The following is a 24,323-nucleotide window of genomic DNA, read 5'->3' as shown; positions in this document are numbered from 1 at the left end:
TAATTATTATATTATACTAAAAAAAATAGTAATTCATACATAAATAACTTTCACAGTATCCCAAAATAAAGACTAATACATAATAATAAATTAAAAGTAAACTTAATTTTTATTTGAATCAATAGAGTTTATTTTTGTTACGCATTATATTTTTAACTCATATATTATCTTTTAAATATTTTAAAAAGTATAATTAGCAAGACTTAAAATAAATTAAAAAATCTAATTAGCATATGCTAAAACTCTTAAATCTACACTTCTTTTAATCATGTTCAAATTTAAAATATAAAACACCATTCATTAATTTTAAAGACGTGACTGCCAATGCACCAAATCGAGGTTTGTATAGATTGACTAGCCAATGCGTTCTATTAAGATGGTTAATTAATATTTTAACACACAATAATATATTTCCAGTAAAAAAGAAAAATAATATTTGACAAAATCCGCAAAGATTATCAATCGATCTTGCTGAACCGCCATGGGAGGACCCCACCTCTGCACACTCCCTCCCTCCTTTCTCAAATCTATTTCTTCCAACCTTTTTCCTCACAACACAACCCAAACATCTCTCTCTCTCTCTCTCTCTGTTCCGGCGTTTTTGCCCGTAACCCCTTTTTACGTTTTACTACAAAGTCCTTCCTTTCTTGCCTTTTCTATCTATTTTTTTTCTCCATCTTAATATTATTTGCTACTTGTTTTTCTTTTTTTTCTTTTCGTTTATTTTTGTTCTTCTCCCCAATTTGGTTTTTCTGCTTCCTCCGATTCCTAACTGCTTCCCTGAATCGCCGTCAATGAACTTTTCCCCTTTCGGAACTTTCTGAGATTTTCCGAGGTTTGCACTGTTACGATTTGTTTTTATCAACTTATTATTAGGGTTTTTGTTGGATTGAATTATGTGATTTTGTTTTTGTTGTTCAATCAGGGTTTTTGCGAGATGGCCAACGAAGGAAGTAATACTGAGACCTTACCTCCTGCGGAGCCACATCTGTTCGAGGTAATCCATGAAGCATGAATGATTCTGTGTCTTAATTAAGTAGTATAAATGCTTAAATTCATGGTGAAGTTTGTGAATCTAGCAGTGCTATTTATTGTAATATGAGCTTCAAAATGTGTTGTACTGATTATTATTGATCATTCAATCTTCATCTTTTAAAAGTGTGATCCATTTGTTACTGAGAGCCTGCTACAATCATTGTTTTGATATTTTGAATGGTTCATAACTCTAAGCATTTTCTTGAGAGTTTTTTGAGCCTGTTCTATGAAACACTTATCTTTTAGGGGGAAAAAAAGTATACTAAATGTCGAATTCTCTTCCGATAGACTGTAGGTGTAAGTGGATACCTATTTAATTTCTATTGTTTCTACACCTGAATTTTTCTGTTTTGGATATTTTTTCCTGAATGCTTTCAGCTTTCTCATCCCTGTCACTCAATGCACTCATGGTTCAATTGTGTATACTTTGATCATGTAAAGCGTAATACACAATCCCTTTATTTTGTAGAATCGACATGTTGATGCTAGCCAACATCATCCAACTTCCTATGCTCCCACTACAACTGGGTCTGAAGCTGCACCATGGACTGTTCATAGCTCTACAGGAAATGGAGTTTATTCTAATCCAACCTACCTGTATGATCAGCATCCACAGCCACCTGGAAGAAGCATTCAAGATGGTCAAAATGTATCATCAGTTGCTGGTAATTCATCAAATTTGGGAACAGCTAATGTAACCCAAGATTACAATGCATACGCATCATACCCAAGTTCTTCTAATCCATATGGTTATGGCAGCATGGGATTCTCGGGCTACTATAACAACTATCAGCAGCAACAACCTAATCATACCTATTCACAGCCTGTAGGAGCATATCAAAACACAGGTGCTCCTTATCAGCCTATTTCCTCCTTTCAGAATACTGGGTCTTATGCTGGATCCGCAAGTTATTCAAGCACTTATTACAATCCTGCTGATTATCAGACTACTGGAGGTTACCAAAACAGCAGCGGATATGGAAATCAAGCAACTATGTGGAACAATGGCAGTTATTCTTCTCATCCATATACTAATTACACCCCAGATTCCAGTGGTTCTTATAGTTCTGGTGCTGCCACTACTTCAGTGCAGTATCAACAACAATACAAACAGTGGGCAGACTACTACAACCAAACAGAAGTCAGCTGTGCACCCGGGACAGAGAACTTATCTGTCACAAGTTCATCTACTTTGGGTTGTCCTATTCCTGCAGTTACTGGTGCTTATGCGACTCCAAATAGCCAGCCTCCACAATCATATCCACCATTTTGGAGGCAAGAGTCTAGCTCTTCTTCCATACCTTTTCAGGTTTGAAGATTACTTTCTGACAAAGAAGTGTGGAAAAATGAATTCTACTTAGAATATTTGACTTGACAGAACAGATAAATTTCTATTCCTGCATGTCAAGTTACTTTGGTTATGGTTTTTGTTGATTACAATTCTATTCAAATTTTTGGATATTGGTTATTGAATCTTGTTTGGCTTCAGTTTTATAAGATTGTTGCATTTGGTTGGTTAGTTTTTTTTTTTTCTTTGGTAGTCTGGCTTAGTTAACTTACTAATTTCATGTTTTTTTATATGGTCAGCCTGCCGCTGTAAATAGTGGTGATCATGATGGTTACTGGAAACATGGGGCCCAAAGTTCTCAGATACAACAAACTAATCCTATTCAACCAAACTATCAAAGTCCTTTGGATTTAAAATCTTCTTATGATAAATTTCAGGATCAACAGAAGACTGTATCTTCTCAAGGAACCAATTTGTACCTTCCTCCACCGCCGCCACTACCTCTCCCCTCTCAACAGGTGAATATGGCACCTGTACAAAGTGTTCCATCTCCGGATGCAAAACGGGTAAGCAAACTTCAAATTCCTACAAATCCTCGAATTGCTTCAAATTTGACATTTGGACAGCCCAAAGCCGAAAAAGATAGCTCTACAACCAGTTCAGTACCAAAACCTGCGTATATTGCTGTTTCGTTACCGAAGCCAAGTGAGAAAGTATCATCTAATGATGCTGCTAATTCTATACTTAAGGTGAGACTCAAACAATAATATTCAATGAATTTTGACATTATATAATGCAGGCTAACTTATTATCATCCTGACAATTTATTTATTCAATTTCATTTTTCACTTTAAAAGGAAAAGAAGGATTTAGAAAACATATAATCTTACTGTAAGTTGATAGAAATCAACTGTTTGGAAATACTGAAGTTTGGGAAGGTTTTTTGATAAAAGAAAAAATTAAGTTGAAGAGAACACATTTACAAAGGATTAGGAGGATAAGGTTAGTCCTTTACAGAAAAGGGGAATACATAACAGAGAACAAATAAATATGTCAACAAAGAAAAGCTACAATATCCAAGGTTAAACCCCCTTGGAAAGACCAATTTTTATGTTAACATGGACTATGCATGCTAACTACTGTCTTGTTTATAATATTAGTCTCTTCTAAAGTGATAAATAACATTGTTTTGTGACTTCAATGAATATCATGATTTGGAGCTAAGAACCTAATTTTAAATTAACAGTATTGATTTTCCAGGAATTTGTTAAATGCATGTTGCTTTATAGTGCAAGTTGGTATTGCAACCAAATGATGACTACTTTATGTATTAACTCTTTGTAATTACTGAACTATTCTTGCTCACAGCCTGGTATGTTTCCCAAGTCTTTGCGTGGCTATGTTGAAAGAGCTTTGGCACGCTGTAAAGATGATAAGCAAATGGCCGCATGTCAGGCTGTCATGAAGGAGGTGAGTTTTTTAGTTTTATATTGGGAGAAGGAAATATATTAATACATTATTCCTTTCATGTAATCACCAGTTCTAAACATTCTGCTGTCTATGCATTGGCTTGATTTGCTTGCCCCTCCATTCTAGTTTAGCAGTTTTTGCATTATGGTAAAATGATACAGTTGATGCACACCTATGATGTTTTTGAAACCCAAGATGATTTATGTGTGTATATAACCTTATTTTGAGCAAACATTACTGGGTCTATAGTCTTGGCCTTTGTTATGCTGAGCAAAAAGTATATGATTCTGTAATTTTTTATAATTGCCTTTATTTTGTTAAATTTACACTAGAAACATTGAGAAAAAAGTTGACATTTGTGTATAGAGCTAGTGGCAAGTGATAGATGGCATAAACAAATAGAAAAAGACACACCCACACCCATACCCACGTTCATAATTGTCATGTTTTTTAATAGAATAAATAATATATGCATTTCTCATTTATATTGACATTGTATCAAAATCTAACTCTTCAATAAATGCATGTTGCCAAATCTTTATGTCTTTGCCATGTCTTGTTAATTTTCCCTTCTAAAGCACAAATCCCGTGTGCACCCGTAAGACAAAAGGAGAAATGTCGAGGGAGCTGTTGAATCTTATTATCATCTTGCCCTCCTCCGTTGTCTTTCTTCTCTATGTACATTTTTGTTCCTTAGCGATAAAGGATGGTAGCATCGAAGCCAACAACTTTATTGCTTGGAACTATAAGTTTTAACTTGCAATATGGAAATTGTGAAGCTTGAAACAGAACCTGAAGTTGTTAAAATGGTTCTCTGAAACTCTGCTACCACTTCCTTGGTTGGTATCGTAATTCTGCTTTATATGCAAATTGCTGAATATTAAGATTACCCACTGGAACCCAGTTTGAATTCTCAGTGCTCCATTAATCAGATGTATTAATTAGTGTTTTGGCGAAGTGTGCAAGAACAACTACAATAAAGTCTTATCTCATTAGGTGAGGTAAGCTACATGGATCACATGTCGCCATTCAGCTTGGTTAAATACCAGAGCTTTAGGCATATTATTTACCATGAGATCTCACTTGACAACTTCTTCCAAAGTCCTTGGTCTCCTCCTCCAAAGTGTGCAAGAACATTACTGAAAAATTATTACAGTTTTTAGCAGCAAATAGACACAATTTTTCTGAAAATATACAAGCTGAAAATTGGAATATATTTTTATTAGTTTTCACTTAGGGCAATTGAATTTGGAGAAGAATCTTTGACATATTTTTCAGTCTCCATACTCACAATTCTGGTCATCTTCCAGCCAACTACTAGGCCACAAGATAATGCACTGTCCTATTAGATCCATTTGGATTGCATTGCTGTGGATAAAAAAATATTTAATTTTTTGCACTGACTACTTGTCCTTCTTATTGATCTTTATTGGCATCAGTCATAGAAGTTTTTTTCTAGATTTTGTTTGTCAGTTTGGTTCAATAATCTTGTCAGATTCCTTAACCTCCTTTGCAGATGATCACTAAGGCAACGGCTGATGGTACTCTCAACACCCGAAATTGGGATATGGAACCACTTTTCCCAATGCCAGATGCAGATGTGATCAATAAAGAGTATGCCGTCTCCTGTTTTCCTCTTGTTTTTGTATGTTGACATTTCATTCTTGTATCTGTGTAAACTTAAGGTGTTTCTGGTTTTTGCTAATTTTCAAGGTTTGATCAATTTCTATTTGTTCTTCCAGTTTTCTTAACTGGAAAGGGATGGAAGTAGCTTATTTCTTTGTGTGTTGGGAGGGCCAAAAAAATGTAAAATGACGTAAAATAGAAATACACAATTAGAACCTATATGTTTTAAATGTTATTTGAAGCTCATCTGCATTTCTGTTGCACTAAATTTGACATTTTAGAAACTGCCAATCTTGTCCCTAGATTATAATTGTTGAGATCCCACATAGATTGGGGATATGACCAAAGTAGAGCTTATAAAGTTTGGACAATCCCCACCTTATGAGCTAGCTGTAGTAAAGCTTGACCCAAATTCAAGATGGTGGATCTATTGTAGGTCTGATATTTGGGGCTACCCTGGAGTCTAAATATCTACCTGGCCTTGTGGCTTTCCTAATCAATGTACCTTGTCCCATGCCTTGCCCAGTGTTATGTAAAATAAAATCAGTTCTACTTTCTCCACGCTCCTGAGGTCCAATCCTTGACATGAGGGGTGTTTGTTGAGATTCCACATCAACATATAGACATGGTGAAAATAGAGCTTGTTAAAGGTTGGATAATTCTCACCTCAGCAAAATTTTGGAATTAAGTTTATGCCCTGCCCAAATTCTTGAGTTAATATTTAGAATCTTGAATGCTGTAAAGCACTTGTGCATAAAAATGAGAAAGTATCTATATAGTCTCTATCTAATACTGATACCAATGCACATACTTAAATGCTTATCCTTAGAGCTTCTATTAAGTTTCTACATTTTACATCTGTTAAAGATTTTGTTTTGTTAATGTTTAAGGGCACACATTAAGAAATAAAAACTATTGAATGAAAAAGGATAAACATCTAATGTCTTGGAAATTCTGATATCATTGATCTGTTTCCTCTTTAAATAATTAGGACAATTTAATGAAAAGTGATGCATGCCATCTTTTATCCATTAACTTGTGCTGAAGGTTTTAAATTGTGGCCGTGGTTGTGGTCACATTAAGGTTTTCGCAATTGCGGATATTGTGGATTTTGCAATGTGGATTGCGGTTGTTACATCGAGAATTGCCCACAACTTACCACAAAACTATATTAAATTTTCTACATTATATAGTCCATAATAAACTACTTTTTCTTAAGACATATCTAAGATAAAAAAATTTAAAATATGGCTTAGTATTGAGAAATGACTGTTTATGAATTGAGTAATCATAAGGTTCAATTGTCCCAATTGGGTTTGTCCCTCAAGTTTCAATTGTCCCAATTGGGTTTGTCCCTCAGGTTTCACAAATGTGTGATTTTAGTCCCGTATTGCAATTTTGTGATTTTTGTCCCTGAAAAATTAGTTCCAATCACACAGCTATGAAATTTAAGGGACTAAAATCACACAATTGCAATACCTAGGGACTCAATTGGGATAATTGAAATCGGAGGGACACAATTGGAACTTGGAGGAACTAAAATTACACAATTACAATACTTGAGGGATCAAAAAGGCAATTAAGCCAAATTATGAACTTGTTATAACCTGATGTAAGGCTTCATATTAAGAAATAGCAGAGAACCAGTAATGAACATCGGTTATTTCAGAATACACGTGGAATTTGCGTTTTATACAGTATGCTATTGCACATACCTAGTGATGGATTTATTTTCAAATCAATTGGTGCTAGTTTAACTCACCCTTATGATAGATACATATATGTTTGAGAATTTTCTGTATCATCATATTTTTATTCTTTTCATACTTATATCATTTGCACCTGTGTTTCATTTGTATCTGATCCCTTGAAACATTTTATTATCGTTTTAATGATTGAATTCATTTTAATAAGTGATGCAATATTAAATGACATTATTTGTTAGCATTTCATGCAGTAGTTCAATGTCGTCAGCGAAGGATTCTTTATTGCCAAAGTATAAAAAAAGTCCTAGACGATCTAAAAGTAGGTGGGAGCCAATGCCAGAGGAGAAGCCAGTTGACAATCCAATGTTAATCAGTAATGATACTGTAAAATACAATAGTTGGGTACCTACTGAAAAGGACAGAAAGGTAATTATGTACTTCAAGTAATTTATGGATTTTTGAAGGTTCCAGCCGGTGTTATTCTTGTTGCTTTCTTTTCATAAACTCTGAATGGAGTGGAACTGCAGCTTAACAATTTCACTTTTTTCTGTTTTCCCACTATTTTTTCTTATTATTAGTTTTGTGTCATCTCATGCCATTTTTATCTTATGGGCTGTATTTGAGGTTATGTGCCGTTATGATCTGGATAATAATTGCATTTTGTGATCCCATTTTGACCAAATTATCTGTGTTGCCATGTAGTGTCATTGGAATGTAGATGTGATAGGATTACTATTGTGATTAGTCAAAATGATCCTTTACATCTCTATAGACAAGTTTGAGGCTCACATTCCGTATATTTAGTTTGTTGATTTTTTTCTACATTTCAATATCCTTCAATTTTTGTGGTGACTTCTGTGAGTGAGCTAGTATCATATGACTATTTTATTGATGTGTCATTTGCTTGTCTTATATCTCAGAACTATTTTGCTTGGTAGGTAGAGAAAGCTCTTCAAGAGTTCATTGTGTTATATTTTACCGAACTGTCTGCTTTACTATTTTGATATTCTTTTATAAGATGTCATTATTGACAGATAGCATAACTTAAATTCCATGTTGGGTCTGGAGTTTGGTACCCTTGTTTACAAACACATACAAGCTCACTTGGATTTATTTTTTTGTGTCTGTTGCCTTATTGTTTTTTGGAAGAACTTTGTTATCTGTAAAGTATTCTCCCCTTTACAGAAGTGCCTTTCAAGTACAATCATGTTGAGAATGAGAAGTATGTGTGTCAGTGAGTTGCTAAGAATGAACGTTACATTTACCTAATTAAAAAGTTGTATGCAGGTGGCAGTGGAAAACAAAGAAAGCAAGGACGGGTTTAGGAATACTAAATTTTCTCCATTACTGCATAGATTATCTAGTAAGGCTCTTCAAAGGCCATTTAAGAAGCAGCGTGTTACAGATGCTTCTATTGCTTCTGAAAATGGTGATGCATCTAGTGATAGTGACAAGGAACAAAGTTTGACGGCATATTATTCCGCTGCAATGGCTTTTAGTGATACACCAGAGGAAAGGAAGAGACGTGAAAATCGTTCTAAGCGATTTGATTTAGGACAAGGGTATCGAACAGAAAATAATCACTCGAGGAAAAAACACGCTGGGGCTGGAAGCTTTTACAATAGAAGGGCTAGTGCCTTGGTGCTGAGCAAAAGCTTTGAAGATGGTGCCAGCAAAGCTGTTGAGGATATTGACTGGGATGCTCTAACTGTGAAGGGTACTTGCCAGGAAATTGAAAAGCGTTACCTGCGCCTAACTTCTGCACCTGATCCTGCCACTGTAATGTTTCCTCTCAGGAATTGAAATTGTGTGCTGCTACTTTTGTCTGCCTTCCTCTTCCCTCCACTCCTTGACTATGAACCTTATTAAATTTTTATGAACTTACAGGTAAGACCTGAAGAGGTTCTTGAAAAAGCACTATTGATGATTCAAAATTCCCAGAAGAATTACCTCTATAAATGCGACCAGTTAAAGTCTATTCGTCAAGACCTAACTGTTCAACGAATACGCAATCAATTAACAGTCAAGGTACTCATTTGTTTGATATATTCTGACGAATAGCATTCTATCATTGGTTCTCCTTATTCTTAATAGTTTTCAATTTAATAGTTTCCCACTTCCCCTACATCTCTTTTGCTATGCTACTAGTCAAATGTTCAGGGACCTCATTGAATTATAAATTTATATATCCATGTTAAAGTAAAGAGCTATTTTAGTGAAAGCACGTTGTTCCCAACTTCTATTTTATTTATTTTATCGTGTCCTGCATATCAGAATTGGTTTCTGATAGAACATAATAACATCTACTGGGAAGGGGTTTTGGGGTGGTAGTTTGTATCAACTGAATATCCCTCTAATCCCATATATATTTTCCAACTTCTCTGTACTTGATAACTCTTGAAACAATGCTTCAGGTGTATGAAACACATGCCCGATTGGCACTGGAATTTGGGGACCTGTTTGAGTATAATCAGGTTTGTTCTGTATATTTTTTGAAGAAAAGAGACTTTGATGTTTTAATTCATTTCTAGTCTTTGATTACTTTTTTTTTTTTTACTCGTTTTTGCTTGTTATGCATCTGTTTCATTTTTTTTTCCTGAGATCAAGGATTAATATACTTCATTAAAGGCAATCAATGCTATGAAGTAGTGAATTATTTTAATCAACGAGTAAACTTTGGTCCCATCTTTGCTTGTTTTGGAAATAGGAATGATTTATTATAGAAGTTGAGGATGTTATTCAACTTGTAATTGGAGTTTAGATATTGATGCTATTTGTGTGAATGCAGTGTCAATCTCAGTTACAAACTCTTTATGCCGAAGGCATTGAGGGGTCCGATATGGAATTTGCTGCTTACAACTTGCTTTGTGTCATAATGCATTCAAATAATAACAGAGATCTTGTATCATCAGTGGCCAGGTTAGCCCCATACTTGCTTACTTGATTCTTTTTTTCAAAAAAATTGTTAGAACTGAATTATGTCATGTGATTCATCTATCTGAATTTCGTGATATTATTGTTAAAATCTTCATTGTTGAATGTTACTAGATTGAGTCATTTTGGAGTTATATTCCCAGAAACATGTTTTGATAATTATATTATGTTTCACCTATCAGAATATTGTGCTAATATTATTATAATCTGCACTGTTGGAATTTTCTAGTTTGGGTCCTTTGGGAGTTCTGTTCCCTGAAAAATACGTTGATAATTTGGAACATGTTATTGAGAATTTAGAAAATGGTTTGTGAGGGCAAAGGCTCAAATTGGTGGTTGTTTGGAACCTTTGGGTCCTTGGGTGGAAAATGATGAGCAAAATAGAGAATTGGATCAATATATATATATATATATATATATATATATATATATATATATATATATATATATATATATATATCAAGTCTTTCAATGGCTATACGTAAATATATTTCCTTGAATTATTGTGATAATAGTATAATAATATAGTCTCAATTATTTTGTCATGTTATCATAGAATGTCACAAATTTGAATGTCTAGTGTTTGTCAATACCAGGTTATCTCACGAAGCAAAGAAGGATGAAGCTGTAAAACATGCCCTTGCCGTTCGTGCTGCTGTAACTTCAGGAAATTATATTGCATTCTTTAGACTGTACAAAACAGCTCCTAACTTAAACACCTGCCTTATGGGTGAGTATTTTTAATTAACTGGTTTTTGTAGCTTGTTGGTAACACGTATGTCAAGGGGGATAAACTGAAATGAATTTTTTAATATCCACAGATCTTTATGCTGAAAAGATGCGTTATAAGGCTGCGAACTGCATGTGCCGGTCATATCGCCCAACTCTACCTGTTTCATACATTTCTCGGGTTCTTGGGTTTTCAACTGGCGTGGCCACAAATGGAGCAAGTGATGAGGGAGAGACTGATGCATTGGAAGAGTGTTCAGAATGGTTGAAAGCACATGGGGCCAGCATAATTACTGATAACAATGGAGATATGCTGCTAGATACAAAAGTGTGTTTGATCTCTATCCTTTGTATTCACTGTCCTGTAGGCGCTAATCTAGTCAAGAATTTTTGTTCTCAAGCATCGAGCATTTTGATTTGTTGAATCATCCCTCATCTTGAGGAGCATTTACGATTGTGCTGCCTTGAATCACTGCATTTCCTTCTGCCATATTTTGAATTGGTTAACCGTTAGTTAACCCGTACAAATCTAGAATTCCCTAGTTACTAGTGTATTCTTAACCTGGTTAATGGGTTGTGGCGCGGTTATTTAATGAGAAATGTTTAATTTTGCAGGTTTCATCATCTAATCTGTTTGTGCCAGAGCCAGAGGATGCTGTTGCCCACGGAGATGCCAATCTTGCTGTTGATGACTTTTTAGCACGAGCACCTTTATAGCCAAGTTTGTTGTTTTTGAAGCGCATAGTGAGATGTCATTCAGGAAAGTAGCAGAAAATATGCCGCAGCCTTCATGTGCTTATATTGCAAGCAGGCTAGAAAAAGGCTGTGATGGTGATTAGTAAACTGGAATATACAATATTGAAAGGAAAAAAAAAGCCGCCTAACGTTCTCTAATGAAACGGGGCTTATAAAAACATTGGGTGCTTGCTTGCTAGCTTACACCATTCTTTCCTGGGGAAGGACAGGACTATAGATGTAATGTAATTTAGTTCTTAAGATAGTAATAAAAGCCCCTTAAATTTCTATTTCTATTTTTTACACGTTCATCTCATTTTCGCATGGAAATGTCATGTGCTTTAGACAATTTCAAATCTGATCTATTATATATATATATATAAACATGTTCTTCAATGGGTTTATTTTTAACTGTAGTTATTACACTATTTATTTTAATTTTTAAGAAAATGTCTCATGTTTAAAAAAGTAATAAGAATTTTAAATTATAATTCCCTATTATAAAAAGATCTTGTTTTATCATTTTACATCTAAAAATTATTTGATGAATAAACTTTACCCAACAGTTTTTATTCAATAAACAGTGTTAGCAGTTTGACTTTGTACTAGTGAGGTGACCTGCAAGGCCAACTTTCGAGTTTCAATGTGTAAAAGCACATTCACACTGCTGAGTGAGCGTTTAATTTGAATGTTGATTCGAGGGAGTTGTTCTATCCATTATGCATTGCCGCGGGCTTCACACAAAATAGTACTATTTAGTTAGTTGCAACACGTGAAACTTCACGTAATTTGTTTGTTAGTGGTAAGTGCTAACACTAACATCATCAGTCATTTAAATCTTCATTATTATAAAATTATGGATTATAATAATTTAGTCCTTCATTTCAAAATTTTAAGAATTAAGAGTAACGTTTGTGTTATTTCAACGACCCATTTAGTGTGCTATTTTAATGTTTCACTTCTACTCCATAAAGTAAAAAAGTAAAATTATTGTCATTCTCCAATGATATATATATATATATCTATTTCTTTGTATCGCGTTATTTGTCTCAAATTTAAAAGATGGTGTGAAAAAATTAGAAGTTGGAATATAGAACTATATATCCTATTCTTTTGTCTCTTTTGATTAAAGTTTTTGTAGGACCCCAAGAGAGTAGCTAGGAAGGGGCAAAGATTGGAATCATCAAATAATATAAAATGAAAACTTTGTTTCATTCCGCTTCCGTCGTTTTCTTCTGTCATCAAATAATATTAAACTTTGCTTCCTTCAACGACAAGCCGTTTCGTTCCGCTTCCGTCGTTTTCTTCTGCTTCTGTTTCGTCATGCTCTGCCATGACTTGTTGAACTCGACCATACTCTTCGTTCCGCCGGGGGAACCTTCCAGTTCGCGAACTCCGAGAAGTAAAGCGGTAGCTGAGATGGTGAGCGTGCTTGAGGAGTTGTCCGAGCGTGGGAATGTCTGGGGCGGCGCGTGAGGTCATCCAGTTCCATTAGGTCGAAATACGGCGATGGTGTAGCATTGTCCGCAACAATGCGAGATGACATTGTTTCTGAATTTGAAGACCTGCAACTCCATTTCAATCAAATTCATGGGAGTTAGGTCGCGTAAGCATACTATGCCCATGATCATCAACAATTAATATATATATGCATGATTTCTTCAAGGGTTCTAGAGTTAATATTACTGTTGCTCTAGTACTAGTATTTTCCCTCCCCTTTTCTTCGCCAAATCAGTAACCTATTCCTTCCAGACCACACTTTCTTCGTGGCTTTACAAACATTAATTAATTGCTACTTGTTTTTCACTTTTAAGATTGATTAACATTAAGTGAATATGCAATATGGACATATTAGTAAATATTATTTACAACATATTCTTTATAATTAATAAACTATATATGAATTAATTAATATATTTGTTGCGTTTAATAGTAAGGATACCATAAAGTTTCCAGGATTAATTTTAAATTTAAACTAAATAAATTAAGTTCAGGAAAATTGTAAGAAAGAGACAGCAAGGGAGTAGTGTATGAATGAAGACCCAAGGGAAACCATAACAAAGCCTGGATATATAAGAAGAACCCCCCTCCAAAAAAAAAAGTGTTTGATGTTGCTTCGTTTGGTTTTGTAGAAAAGCACGGGAATGATTCACAATATATATATTAGACGAAAAAATGAGACTTTCACAATCTTTCTTTTTTTTGAAGAAGAAGAACAAGAAGAAGATGAAGAAGGGTATTTCAATTCAAACAGAAAAGAGAGGGAGAAAAGGTTTGTAGAAATATATATAAAAACAAATATACTTTTATTTATTATATGTTTTTTATTTATGTCGTTATATATAAAAAAGAGAAATGTATAATAAAATTCTCACTCACATTTTGTTTGATATAAGAGTAAAATAGTAAGAAATTCAAAAGAAGAAATGAAAATAAAGTGAAGGTTAAGCTTTTTTTTGAAAGGAAAGGTTAAACTTAAAAATTAGGATTATTTAGTTGAGATAGCTAAGAAAATAAATGGAAAAGTGGTGGCTGCCACTGTAAAAATTTCCACACTGAAGGTGAGTGGCATAACTTTCGGTGAAAACGATTCATCCTATAAAACATACATTTTCTTTTCACCGTCTGTTTTCTTGCTCTCACCCTGGCTTAAAACAAAGTAAGTGAAACAATTAAATTATATTTTTACTTTGTCTGCTTAGTTTATTTTTTATTTACACTTTAAGTCTTAAATATAAACTCTATTACTGTATTAGAATTTACGTGTGGATTATGGCTATGAGTATAATAAAGGAGTGAATGAGTAGATTGTCAATTTGAATGACTTTTTTTACCTAGAAAATATTATGATACTTAAAAATTATGATTCTCTCTTTTTGTTATATACTTTTTATCTGCTTACTATATACTGACTCTTACTAGTGGATAATGTTTTTTCTCTAACAATTATAATAAAATTAAGACTTTTACATGTTCAGATTTCACTCTTAAATACGATCCAAATATTTGAACCTTGCAACATGCCTGACTTTGGAATTAGGTAATTCCCTCTTCTAATAAATTTTCCGGATACTAAAAATAAATAGAGCATGACACTCAAAAGTCAAAAGACGTTGGAATCTAATTTGTTCCCTTTTTGTTACCCAACCGATTTTGGAATCAGATTATATTGTTTGCCAATGAGAGAGCATGGCACTGGTGGAAGGACATGAAGATTTTTGAGAGTCAAGGCCTTTTTACCAAAAAACAAATATGGACCCATTAGAGGCTATTGCTAGCTGCACCTCCAATTATTTTCAATATCCCGCAAATTATCCTTCTTTTATAAGTTCCTCTCGCATCCTCCTTTCCCCTAAACTTGAGCTACTTCCTTTTCACCCCTAACACTGCACCTCCCTTCAATGTTGCTTCTCTCATCACTCTCTCCCTCCGTCACTCTTGTTTTTGTTTTTTTGGGTGAATTCCATCACTCTTGTTTTGTATGAAGTAGTTGTAGTCTATGTTTGCATCATTGTCACAAATCGGAAAACCAAAAATCCAGACTATATTTAATAAATTTTTAGAGACTAACATTCAAATCTATAAATATGAAAAGATCATCGTCACTTTCTTTTGCAAGCAGTGTGTCCCTTGGAGGCAATTCATTCTACAAGAACTGGGTGCAGCTAAAGGGTGTAATACACTCGATCGGATCAACAACTCTTGACAATCAAGTAAATAGATACAGCAAGAAGGACTTTGCAGATGGAATGTACAATCCATCATCAACCACCACTGTCTCCCCAACAATGCCTACGATGCTTAATTTCAGTTCAGGGTGTATTCATCGTCAACTGTAATCTAATGCAATTAATTTGTATAATTAATTATCATCATACAGATCCGTCACATACGTACTACTCGATCTACACAAACGCTCCATGACCATTTGTGTTTTTCCTGTATGTAGTTAAGGACTCGTGAACCTCATTAAGATTCTTTTTCTCACATGTTTAGATTTTGTTTTCCTGTTGCGATTATTATACTAATACTAGTACTGTCTATTTAACAAAAGAAGAAAATAAATGTATCTTTATAATTATTGACATTTTTTATTGGGCATTCAAACATGGCTACGAAACTGACATTAAGTCATAGATAGTGGATATATAGTATTATTAAAAACAAAAACAACTTAGCTTAGCTTATTCGCAAAAATTAATACATAGGTATTTGTGGATGATCCAATATTAAGATTCTTGATATAATATAGCATTGCTCAGGCTTTATGAGAACTAGTGTTCTATCCACATTCCTAAACAATGAGACATGTTCATAGTCTGGTTAAATTCTACCAGTGACAACCCTATCTTTGGGTTTTTAATTTTTTTATTTATTTCCTATTTATGTGCTTTTACCTATAACATGGTGTTTTAATTTTATTTTTTAATGTTTAATTCCTTCCATTTGTCTTTTAAATTTGTCATTTTTACATTAAGTAGAGAAAAAATAAAATATTTATAAGAAATAATATTATTTTCTAATTTATAAATTTTATTATCTAACTGGTTTGCTCATTTATTAAATGGGGTACAAATTCAAACAAAGTGGGGATTTTTTTGTTGTTCCTGTTTCCAATGTCCCCTAAAGATTGTTCTCAGTTTTCATTGTTGGGATTGGCCTCTAACTCTTTGAAAAACTGGTGAAACCTTGTAGCCAAACTCTCTTTTAAAGCAGGGGAAACAGGAATCTCTCCGATCATAGTCTCCAGAACGGCCTCCGAGAGTGGTTTGTTGTCTATCACTGCATGCTCATGTTCTGGTATTGTCTCATCTTTCGAGAAACTAAGCTGCAATTTGTACAAAATTAATCAAACTGGAGAAAATTAAACTATATACTATGTGCAGTGCAGCTTCCTAGTTTTTAATTTCAGATGCAATTGGTGATTGGTGATTATACTAACCCCCAATGTTCCAGTGGGTGATTGTTTGTAGAAAACAGTGGAGCCTGGTGGGAAATTTTGATCCTTGAAAGCATTTCTAAATTCCTCAATAGCTTTTTCTTCTGCTTCACTGTAAGTCCCAACGGATTCCATATGGGCCACACAGTTCTCTGACACCTTCCTTACGTATTCACGACCATCCAATGTTCTTAACTTTGACCCTCGAATTAACTTCTCAAACGGACCTAATTAATAAACACTCATATTTCATTGAACAATAATGAAATGAAAGTGGCAACAATTGAATAGCACACCTATAGCCACAAGAAAATACTAGTCCAGCTTTTTTCTTCTTCATATTCTTATTAGGGGTGACAAGGTCAAAGTTGGTGATTATTAAAATTGATCAGTCAATCCGTATTGGATGAATTGACCCACCTATCCATCATACATATATATTTTGTTAAAAAAAATGTAAATATTAATAGTTGTTTAGACTTTTTAAGTTGTCATTTTATATTTTTTTTCAAGTTTATAATGTTATTTAAAAATCCAAATATACATTTTTTATTTTTTATGGTATTTTATAAAATCAATTCTCTAATACTAATAGAAAAATGTATATTGAAATCAAAATTAGGATAAATAATTGATATATTTTATATTTTTTAACTAAATTTATTCATTTGGTTAATTATATGAAATAAGATATCAAAATTTTTCTTTTTTTTTCATTTTTAACGGTTTAACCCAACAACCTACCAATTTATTCCTAAGTGAGACAGGTAAGATTTTTAGTCCACCATTAGAAGGTGAATTTTTCTGTCTCGACCTGTTTTGGAGGAACTAATGAGAGGATGGACCAAAATGAATTGGAGTAACCATTTTATCACTCCGACTTCTTATCTTTTTCATGTTATCACGATTATAAAAGAAATTAACAACTGAGAAAAATTTTGATTTATTATGAGGTAAAAAACAACATATTGAATCAATAATACTTGATTAAAGAAATATATATATATAAAAAAGAGAGAAAGAATTTCAATCCGAAATATATAATAATTGTGTTTAACTATCCTTTTTTTTATTGAATTTTAGCTGTACAGGACAAAATCCAGCTGTCTAAGTTATCATATCTTCAACGCTTGCAAAGAAATTATTTAAATTTTATAATTTTCATAGTAAAAGGAGATAGCATATATATTCGAAGCTTAGAAAATGACAGTCACGTTAATTACTAGTACGTACTCTTGCAAAAAGTCCGTTAGATTAGAGTAAGAAAGCTACTATAAATTTATTGATCATGTTATAATTAGTACTAGAAGGTATAAGACGTGGAAACATGTTTAATTTTATAAAAGCTACTACCTTTGATGATATCTCTGTAGAAGTCAAGTGAGTCCAGCAATTCAGCTGCACTTTTGCCCTTCCATTTGGCACCGAGTGATGACACGGCCTTGTCTTCCAAATAAACACCTATTCCCGTGAACTTTACAAATTCTTCTTCAATATTCAACCCTCTCACCCCTAAAAAAGTAAATATTTTCTTCAACTAAAAGAGAAAATAAAAACAACATAATAACCATATATGAATCCTTTTTTCAAGTTTTAGTTTTTCATCATATACTCAAATTTGTGTCTTCCAGCAACGGTCTTAATTAATTAACAGTTGGAAGTTTCAATACTTTAGCAAAAGCTAGCTAGAATCGAAAATTTATCTTAGATGGTAACCTATATATATAAAAAAAAGGTAGCCATATACATTTCTAATAAGTATATTAAGTGTTGTATATTAGAACCTGCGCCACCAAGGAAATAGGATTTGGTAGAGGCAGGAGGTGTCACCACCGCGGGGAATTGAAGGAACTCCACAGTGACATTGGTGATGGATGCTGGTGTGGCCATAATGTGTCAAATGGAGGACAGTGATTTGTTCAAGAGGCAAGATGGTTAATATAGAAGGCATTTCAACTGTGACTGGCCACTTGAATCTTGACTAACATGAGCTTGCAATAACATTTTTTAAATATGTTGCATATGTTTTTTATTACTAAAAAAAACATTATATTTTAATTTTTAATTTTATTATGTTGCATATGGTTAATACGTTGTTTTTTTAATTTTATTATCTAATATTTTTAAATTTATATTTAAAAATGCTAATAATTATTTTTTTTATTAAAAATAAAAATAAAATACGTTAATAATAAAAAAATATTATATTTTAATTTTTTTAAATTCTTTAACTAATATCTATAATCTATTATTTATAATGCATTAGTTGATATTGATTTTTTTTAAAAAAAAAAAACTGAAGTTCTTTCTCACCTACCCACCTAACTTGCACTTGAAAGAATAATGAGAAAATAAAAAATTGGACAACGGCCCACGGCCCCACCATTATTTTTTGTTTTTGATTGGAAAGCCATCGCATTATTCGCATCCTAGTCCTACTTTCCACACCAGAAAAATAAATTTTCTATAGCAGTAGATCTATACATCATTTGTTTGGGGCCGTGTTAAAAATCGGAATAAAACTGCTGTGGATTACACTAGATTCAGTTGAGTTCAAATGTATACATTTTTTTTTATCAATTTTCTCTCTCAAATTTATCATATACTTTAAGATAAATAATTTTTTTTTTCCTAAAACATGAAAAAAATAGTTTCTAAAAAGATAAAAAGTGAGACAAATTTATCTCACAGTCAACTTTTATCTATTAATGTTAAAAAACTCAATTACATAACACACACAAGGACAAAATTATTGCATAATTAATGCTCATATGGGCGTATGGACTAAAATTACTTACCAATACATTCCTAAATTTAATAATTTATTAATATTTCGATCCTTTAGTTATACAACTTATTCACAATATATATCCATGAAATATATATAAACCTAATTAATTAACATTAGTAATGATATACATGCACTAATAACACGTAGACTTAAAAATTTTATGATTTTGTTATTACAGATATTTATTATAATGTATTGTCATTATAATTATATTTATAATGTCAACTTATCACACAAAAATCAAGACTTAAGAGGAGACAAGACAAGGTTAGATTCTCAAACAAAAAATCAATTTGTCAAATCTTAAATGGATCATCCATAAGTAAAAAAAAAAAAAAAAAAAACATGAAAAGTTTAACAACTAGAACTATAATATTTTTATAGCTTTCCCTCTCAACTAGTGATCACTTATATATTTATAATAAACGTCAAAAGAAAAAAAGTGAGATTAGTTTGTCTATGAAAGTATAATCTATTACTTTTTTTATTTGACATTAATTTTAATTTTATAAGTGATCACTAACTAAACAAGGAAACTATAAAACATTGTAGTTATGATTATTAGACATATCATGTTTGTTTTTTTTATTACTTGTGAATGATTCATTTAAGATTTGACAAACTAATTTTTTATTTGAAAACCTACCTACCTTACATATTCTCTCAAGTCTTGTTTCATTTGTGATAAATTAACATTATAAATATAATTATAATACATTAAAATAATATTTGCAATAACAAGATCATAAACTTAAAAGTCTAATGTGTTGTTTGTGCATATATCTTGTTACTAATGTAACTAATTAGGTTTATATATTTTGTGAATATATTTGTCCATAAGTTGTATAAGTAAATGACAAAAATGCCAATAAATTGTTAAATTAAAAATGTATTTGTCAATAACTTTAATTTTTATATTCATGCAAACATCAATTACGTGACATTTTTATTTTTACGTGTGTCATGTAAATGAGTTTTCTAATATCGATGGCGAAAGTTGATGATGAAATGAGTTTATCTTACTTTTTACACTTTTAAATATTAAATTTTATTTATTTTTTCATCTGGATAGACTTATTAGTGTCACACACTTTCAAAAATGAAAATGATTATTTATCATATATTTTATATAATCTTTTTGAATGTAGGATGAATAGTTGAATGAAAAAAAAATATTTCAACTGAATTAAGTTTGCATTAATTGTCATTAATTGAATGAAGAAAAAAATCAAATTAATATTTTACGTCTGAATCAATTGCTAATTTGTTATGTAAAATTATTTGCTACTTATTGTCGTTATTAAATTGTTTTATACAAACCGTGTAAATTGAATAAGCAATTTTATACTTCCGTTTCAAAATATAAATTGTTTAAAATTATTGTACATCTTTCGTTTCAAAATATAAATCGTTTAAAGTCATTATACAATTAAAAAATATCAGTAATTTTTTTAATATGTCATTTTATTTTTAATTAAATAATATTCCTACTCATTTACTCTCACTACACATAATTCTCATTAATAATAACTAATTCTTATACAAATTTGATAGACAAACAATTTTTCATTTCACCTAATTAATTGATTTTTTTTCCACCATAAATGCATGAGTTTTTTCCCCACCTAATTAATTAATTTATTTTTATTCCTGGATTTTGACAAATTGTTTTTTAGTCTTTGAAATAATAAATTGATATTTTATTTTAACTTTTAGCATTTTGTGACAAATTTAAAATGTAAATTCAAAATGAACCAATATTATATTTAATTTGAAAAATCAATCTATTTTCTTGTTAAACAACAACTTTTAAAATAAGTATAAAAATTAATCTTTAGTATTAAAATTAGTTTTAAATTAGGTTTAATTATTATTTTAGTCTCTGAATTTAGGATGTGTACTTTTTTTGTTTATGAAATTAAATTGTTCTTTTTCTTCTAAATTTTGATGAATTAATTTTTTTAGTCTCTAAATTGTCATGAATAAGTTTAAATTTTTAATCGCTTGAATTTGATTTTAAATCTGTCACAAAATCATTACAAAAATGTTAAAACCGTCATGAAATATCAATTTATCATGTGAGAAGCTAAAAAATAATTTATTAAAATTTAGAGACTAAAAAAAACACATACCTAAAATTCATAGATTAAAACAACAATTAAACCTATTTTTATTAAATAACATTTAACGTGTCAATAAATTCAATACACATAACTGACCAAATTTTCAATCAATACCAATTTATAGTAATATTAATATTTGGATCAATCAAAATCATATGTTTGAACCAATCAGATCAAAATATAAAAAAATCTTTAATTTTGCCGATTAAGAAAATCATTTATCTTTTGTTGGAAAGGAAAAAAAATCATTTTAGTAGAAATTGCTTTTGGACTTGCGGTTGCGGTTGCGGTGGGCATTTAGTTATTTTTTTTCTTTTTCGAGATGGGGTTTTTCTTTTCTCACGTTTTTTCTGTACATTTAGTTTTTTTTTTTTCGATTTTACACTAATGGGTAACATGTTATTGTATTATACCTTCAACTTCTGGTTTTGATTTCTCAACTGACAGAAAACAAAATTAAATGTTAATTTTTCGTTCTCATTGTTGGCCACGTGACGATTAATTTTCTTTCTTCCTTTAATAAATAAGTGGCTAAAATTGATTCTTAAGCAAATAACTATTTACTATCTTTTCACCTAAACAAATTATTCATAATTTTCTTCCACTAAACAAATTTTAGTTTTATCTTATACATTGATACCATATTTTTTTACTTAATACACGGAGGTTAACATTTTACATGATATCATATTAATATCTAAATTATTATGATAAACTTATATTTTTATGAGAGTGTAAAGATAAAAATATAACACATTTTATTATATAAAATACAAAATTTAATTAAAAAGTATGAAATTATTAACGCCATGCAACACACTAGACAAAATCTAGTTCTACATAAATCCTTGATTCGTCACTCTCACTAGTTTTCGATAGCTTATAAAAAATAATGTTTCCTTAAATTAATGTTCCATTAGACGAATTTACGTCAATGAAAGTAAGTTTAGTGAGTTTTTTTTTTCTTTTGGCCTATATGACATAATTTTATGTTAATATCGTATTTTTCAACTAATAAGTAATTGATTTGAGTGATCCTAAGTGATGTTTCGAGTTTGAATCTTATAGATGAAAAAAATGTGATTAAGAGAAAAAATTTATAAAAATGATTATGACCGAGATTAATTATTAGGAAAAATTGATAAATACTTCGCATCGATATTATGCTATAAAAAATAAAATGAAAAATATCGTGCTTCCCAAATGGAAAGAATGGTGATGTTTGAATTCTTTATAATGGCTGTGTGGGTTATTTCAGGCATTATTGAAGAATCATGAAGGCTTGGGAAGTAGCATGTTCTTCTGGGTGAGCTGTTTGTGGCCCTTGCAAATAGTTATATTATTATATATCTACTAAAGCCAATGACGTTTTCTGGCCCTTGCAAATACAACATCGCAGCACAAATTAAAATTGCTGCTACTTCCAAATATCTGTAAGCATTAATTAACCTTCAAGGTTCAAGCAACCTACAAATGTGAAATATATATGCAACACTGTATCTGATATTATTATAATGTACAATTTCGGGATGAAAATATATTTTAGATCTCTCGAACACCCTTGAACTTGAAGCATCAGATAACCAACCCCGCGGGGAAATCTTTTCTGACCAGTGAAATCATTTAAAACAGGTTTATGTTTCTTTAACAAAACCTGTTTACTTCTTAAAAAAATCACATTTTAAAAAAATAAATACTTTTTGAAAAATTTAAACAATCTAACCCATTATCAAAAATAATTTGATGTTTCTTAAATAATTTTTTGAAAGCTTATATAGTATGTATCAAAAATAATTTTATGCTTTTAAAATATTTTTTAAGAGTTTAAATAGTATTTATATATTCATTCAGTGTTTGAAACAAACACACAATAAACGTACTCACCTCACTCAAATAAAAATCACATTTACATCACTCAATACAGACGCAGACACATTTTAGAATACAAAATATATAATACTTGAGACCGAGAACGTGGAGTGGTTCATTGAAGTCGATGCTCTGCGAACACAATATTAGTCTGAAACAAAACACCCAAGATATTCAACAAACTTTGCAGCTGAATGCCAACTTTTTACATATGATTAAAGTTTACAAACTTTAGTTTAAATTAAACTTAAATTTGCCAAAACAACCCAAACTTATACAAAATTGAGTTTTAAAGAATTTTTTTGATGTGAAAATATACTTTTTGAGAGCAGTCAAACATGTTATGAAACTAAATTTATTTTTAAAAGTACAATTAACCCTCGTAAGTATTTTCGAACGGTCAATCAAACATATCCTAATTCTTCACAATGACCTTTAGGTGTTAGATTAGGTATTCGTAAATTACTAAGTCATTTAGTTATAAATTCACACATCGTGTGAAAAACTTTGTAGGACGACTCTAAGTTAGCACTTTTTCATTTTTTATTTTTGTAAAACTATTTTTCTATTTTTTTGTAAATTAATGTTTTTTCCAATTTTAATTACTGTAAATTTGTTTATTTATTTCTAGTTCATGTACATTTTTTTAATTTTAGTTTCTTTAAGATTTTAATTTTTTTATTTATAATTCCTATAAAATTAGGTTTATAGGAATCAAAGTTGAAAATTATCAGTAACATTTATGTTATGAATTTAAAATAAAATTAATAAATTTGAATTTTGTAAATCTGAATAAATCAATTTGTAAGAGAAGACACTAAATATTTTCAAAAAGGTTGTGAATTAATATAAATGATTAAGTTATATTATATGAGTAAAAACTACCAATTAGGGAATAATTGTTGTAAGTATTGTTGACTTGATAAGTGATTTCCAATTCTTGATAGATTTTAGGGTGGGTTTGATCGATTTTTTTTTCATATCCGGAAATTATATTTGTTTAATAATGAAATTTATTAGTATTTTATAGAAGGCTTAAACATGCTGAAGGTTTCTGAAAAATGATTGATTTTTTTAG

At 31.2% G+C, this 24,323-nt stretch overlaps 2 protein-coding genes across 6 annotated transcripts; one reads left to right on the top strand and one right to left on the bottom strand.

The window, feature by feature from the left end:
• The first annotated feature begins 457 nt into the window (after positions 1-457).
• On the top strand, positions 458-11,826 carry LOC114369843 (SAC3 family protein A-like). 5 transcript variants are annotated; one of them, XM_028327100.1, is made up of 14 exons: positions 458-835; positions 926-997; positions 1,505-2,344; positions 2,623-3,072; positions 3,692-3,793; positions 5,310-5,407; positions 7,377-7,551; positions 8,413-8,904; positions 9,013-9,153; positions 9,540-9,599; positions 9,914-10,044; positions 10,656-10,789; positions 10,881-11,116; positions 11,404-11,826. In XM_028327100.1, the coding sequence occupies exons 2-14, from the start codon at positions 938-940 to the stop codon at positions 11,503-11,505; spliced, it is 3,021 nt and encodes a 1,006-aa protein (XP_028182901.1). In that variant the 5' UTR covers positions 458-835; positions 926-937; the 3' UTR covers positions 11,506-11,826. The 5 variants fall into 5 exon arrangements, with proteins under 5 accessions (XP_028182901.1, XP_028182900.1, XP_028182902.1 ...); XM_028327099.1 differs by having other exon boundaries at positions 459-835; positions 7,365-7,551; XM_028327103.1 differs by lacking the exons at positions 458-835; positions 926-997 and having other exon boundaries at positions 1,682-1,700; positions 1,795-1,883; positions 1,982-2,344; positions 7,365-7,551.
• A 4,191-nt stretch (positions 11,827-16,017) lies between these two features.
• LOC114369763 (chalcone--flavonone isomerase 1B-2) lies at positions 16,018-18,405 on the bottom strand. Its single transcript, XM_028327017.1, has 4 exons — positions 18,247-18,405; positions 17,816-17,974; positions 16,466-16,689; positions 16,018-16,351 (listed from the first exon to the last, which is right to left on the bottom strand). The coding sequence occupies exons 1-4, from the start codon at positions 18,350-18,352 to the stop codon at positions 16,160-16,162; spliced, it is 681 nt and encodes a 226-aa protein (XP_028182818.1). The 5' UTR covers positions 18,353-18,405; the 3' UTR covers positions 16,018-16,159.
• Positions 18,406-24,323: the final 5,918 nt, after the last annotated feature.

The sequence above is a fragment of the Glycine soja genome, chromosome 10 (assembly GCF_004193775.1).
Source record: "Glycine soja cultivar W05 chromosome 10, ASM419377v2, whole genome shotgun sequence".
Taxonomy (NCBI): Eukaryota; Viridiplantae; Streptophyta; class Magnoliopsida; order Fabales; family Fabaceae; genus Glycine; species Glycine soja.
The sequence above is the reverse complement of the archived record's forward strand: the minus strand, read 5'-3'. Positions and strand labels throughout refer to the sequence as shown.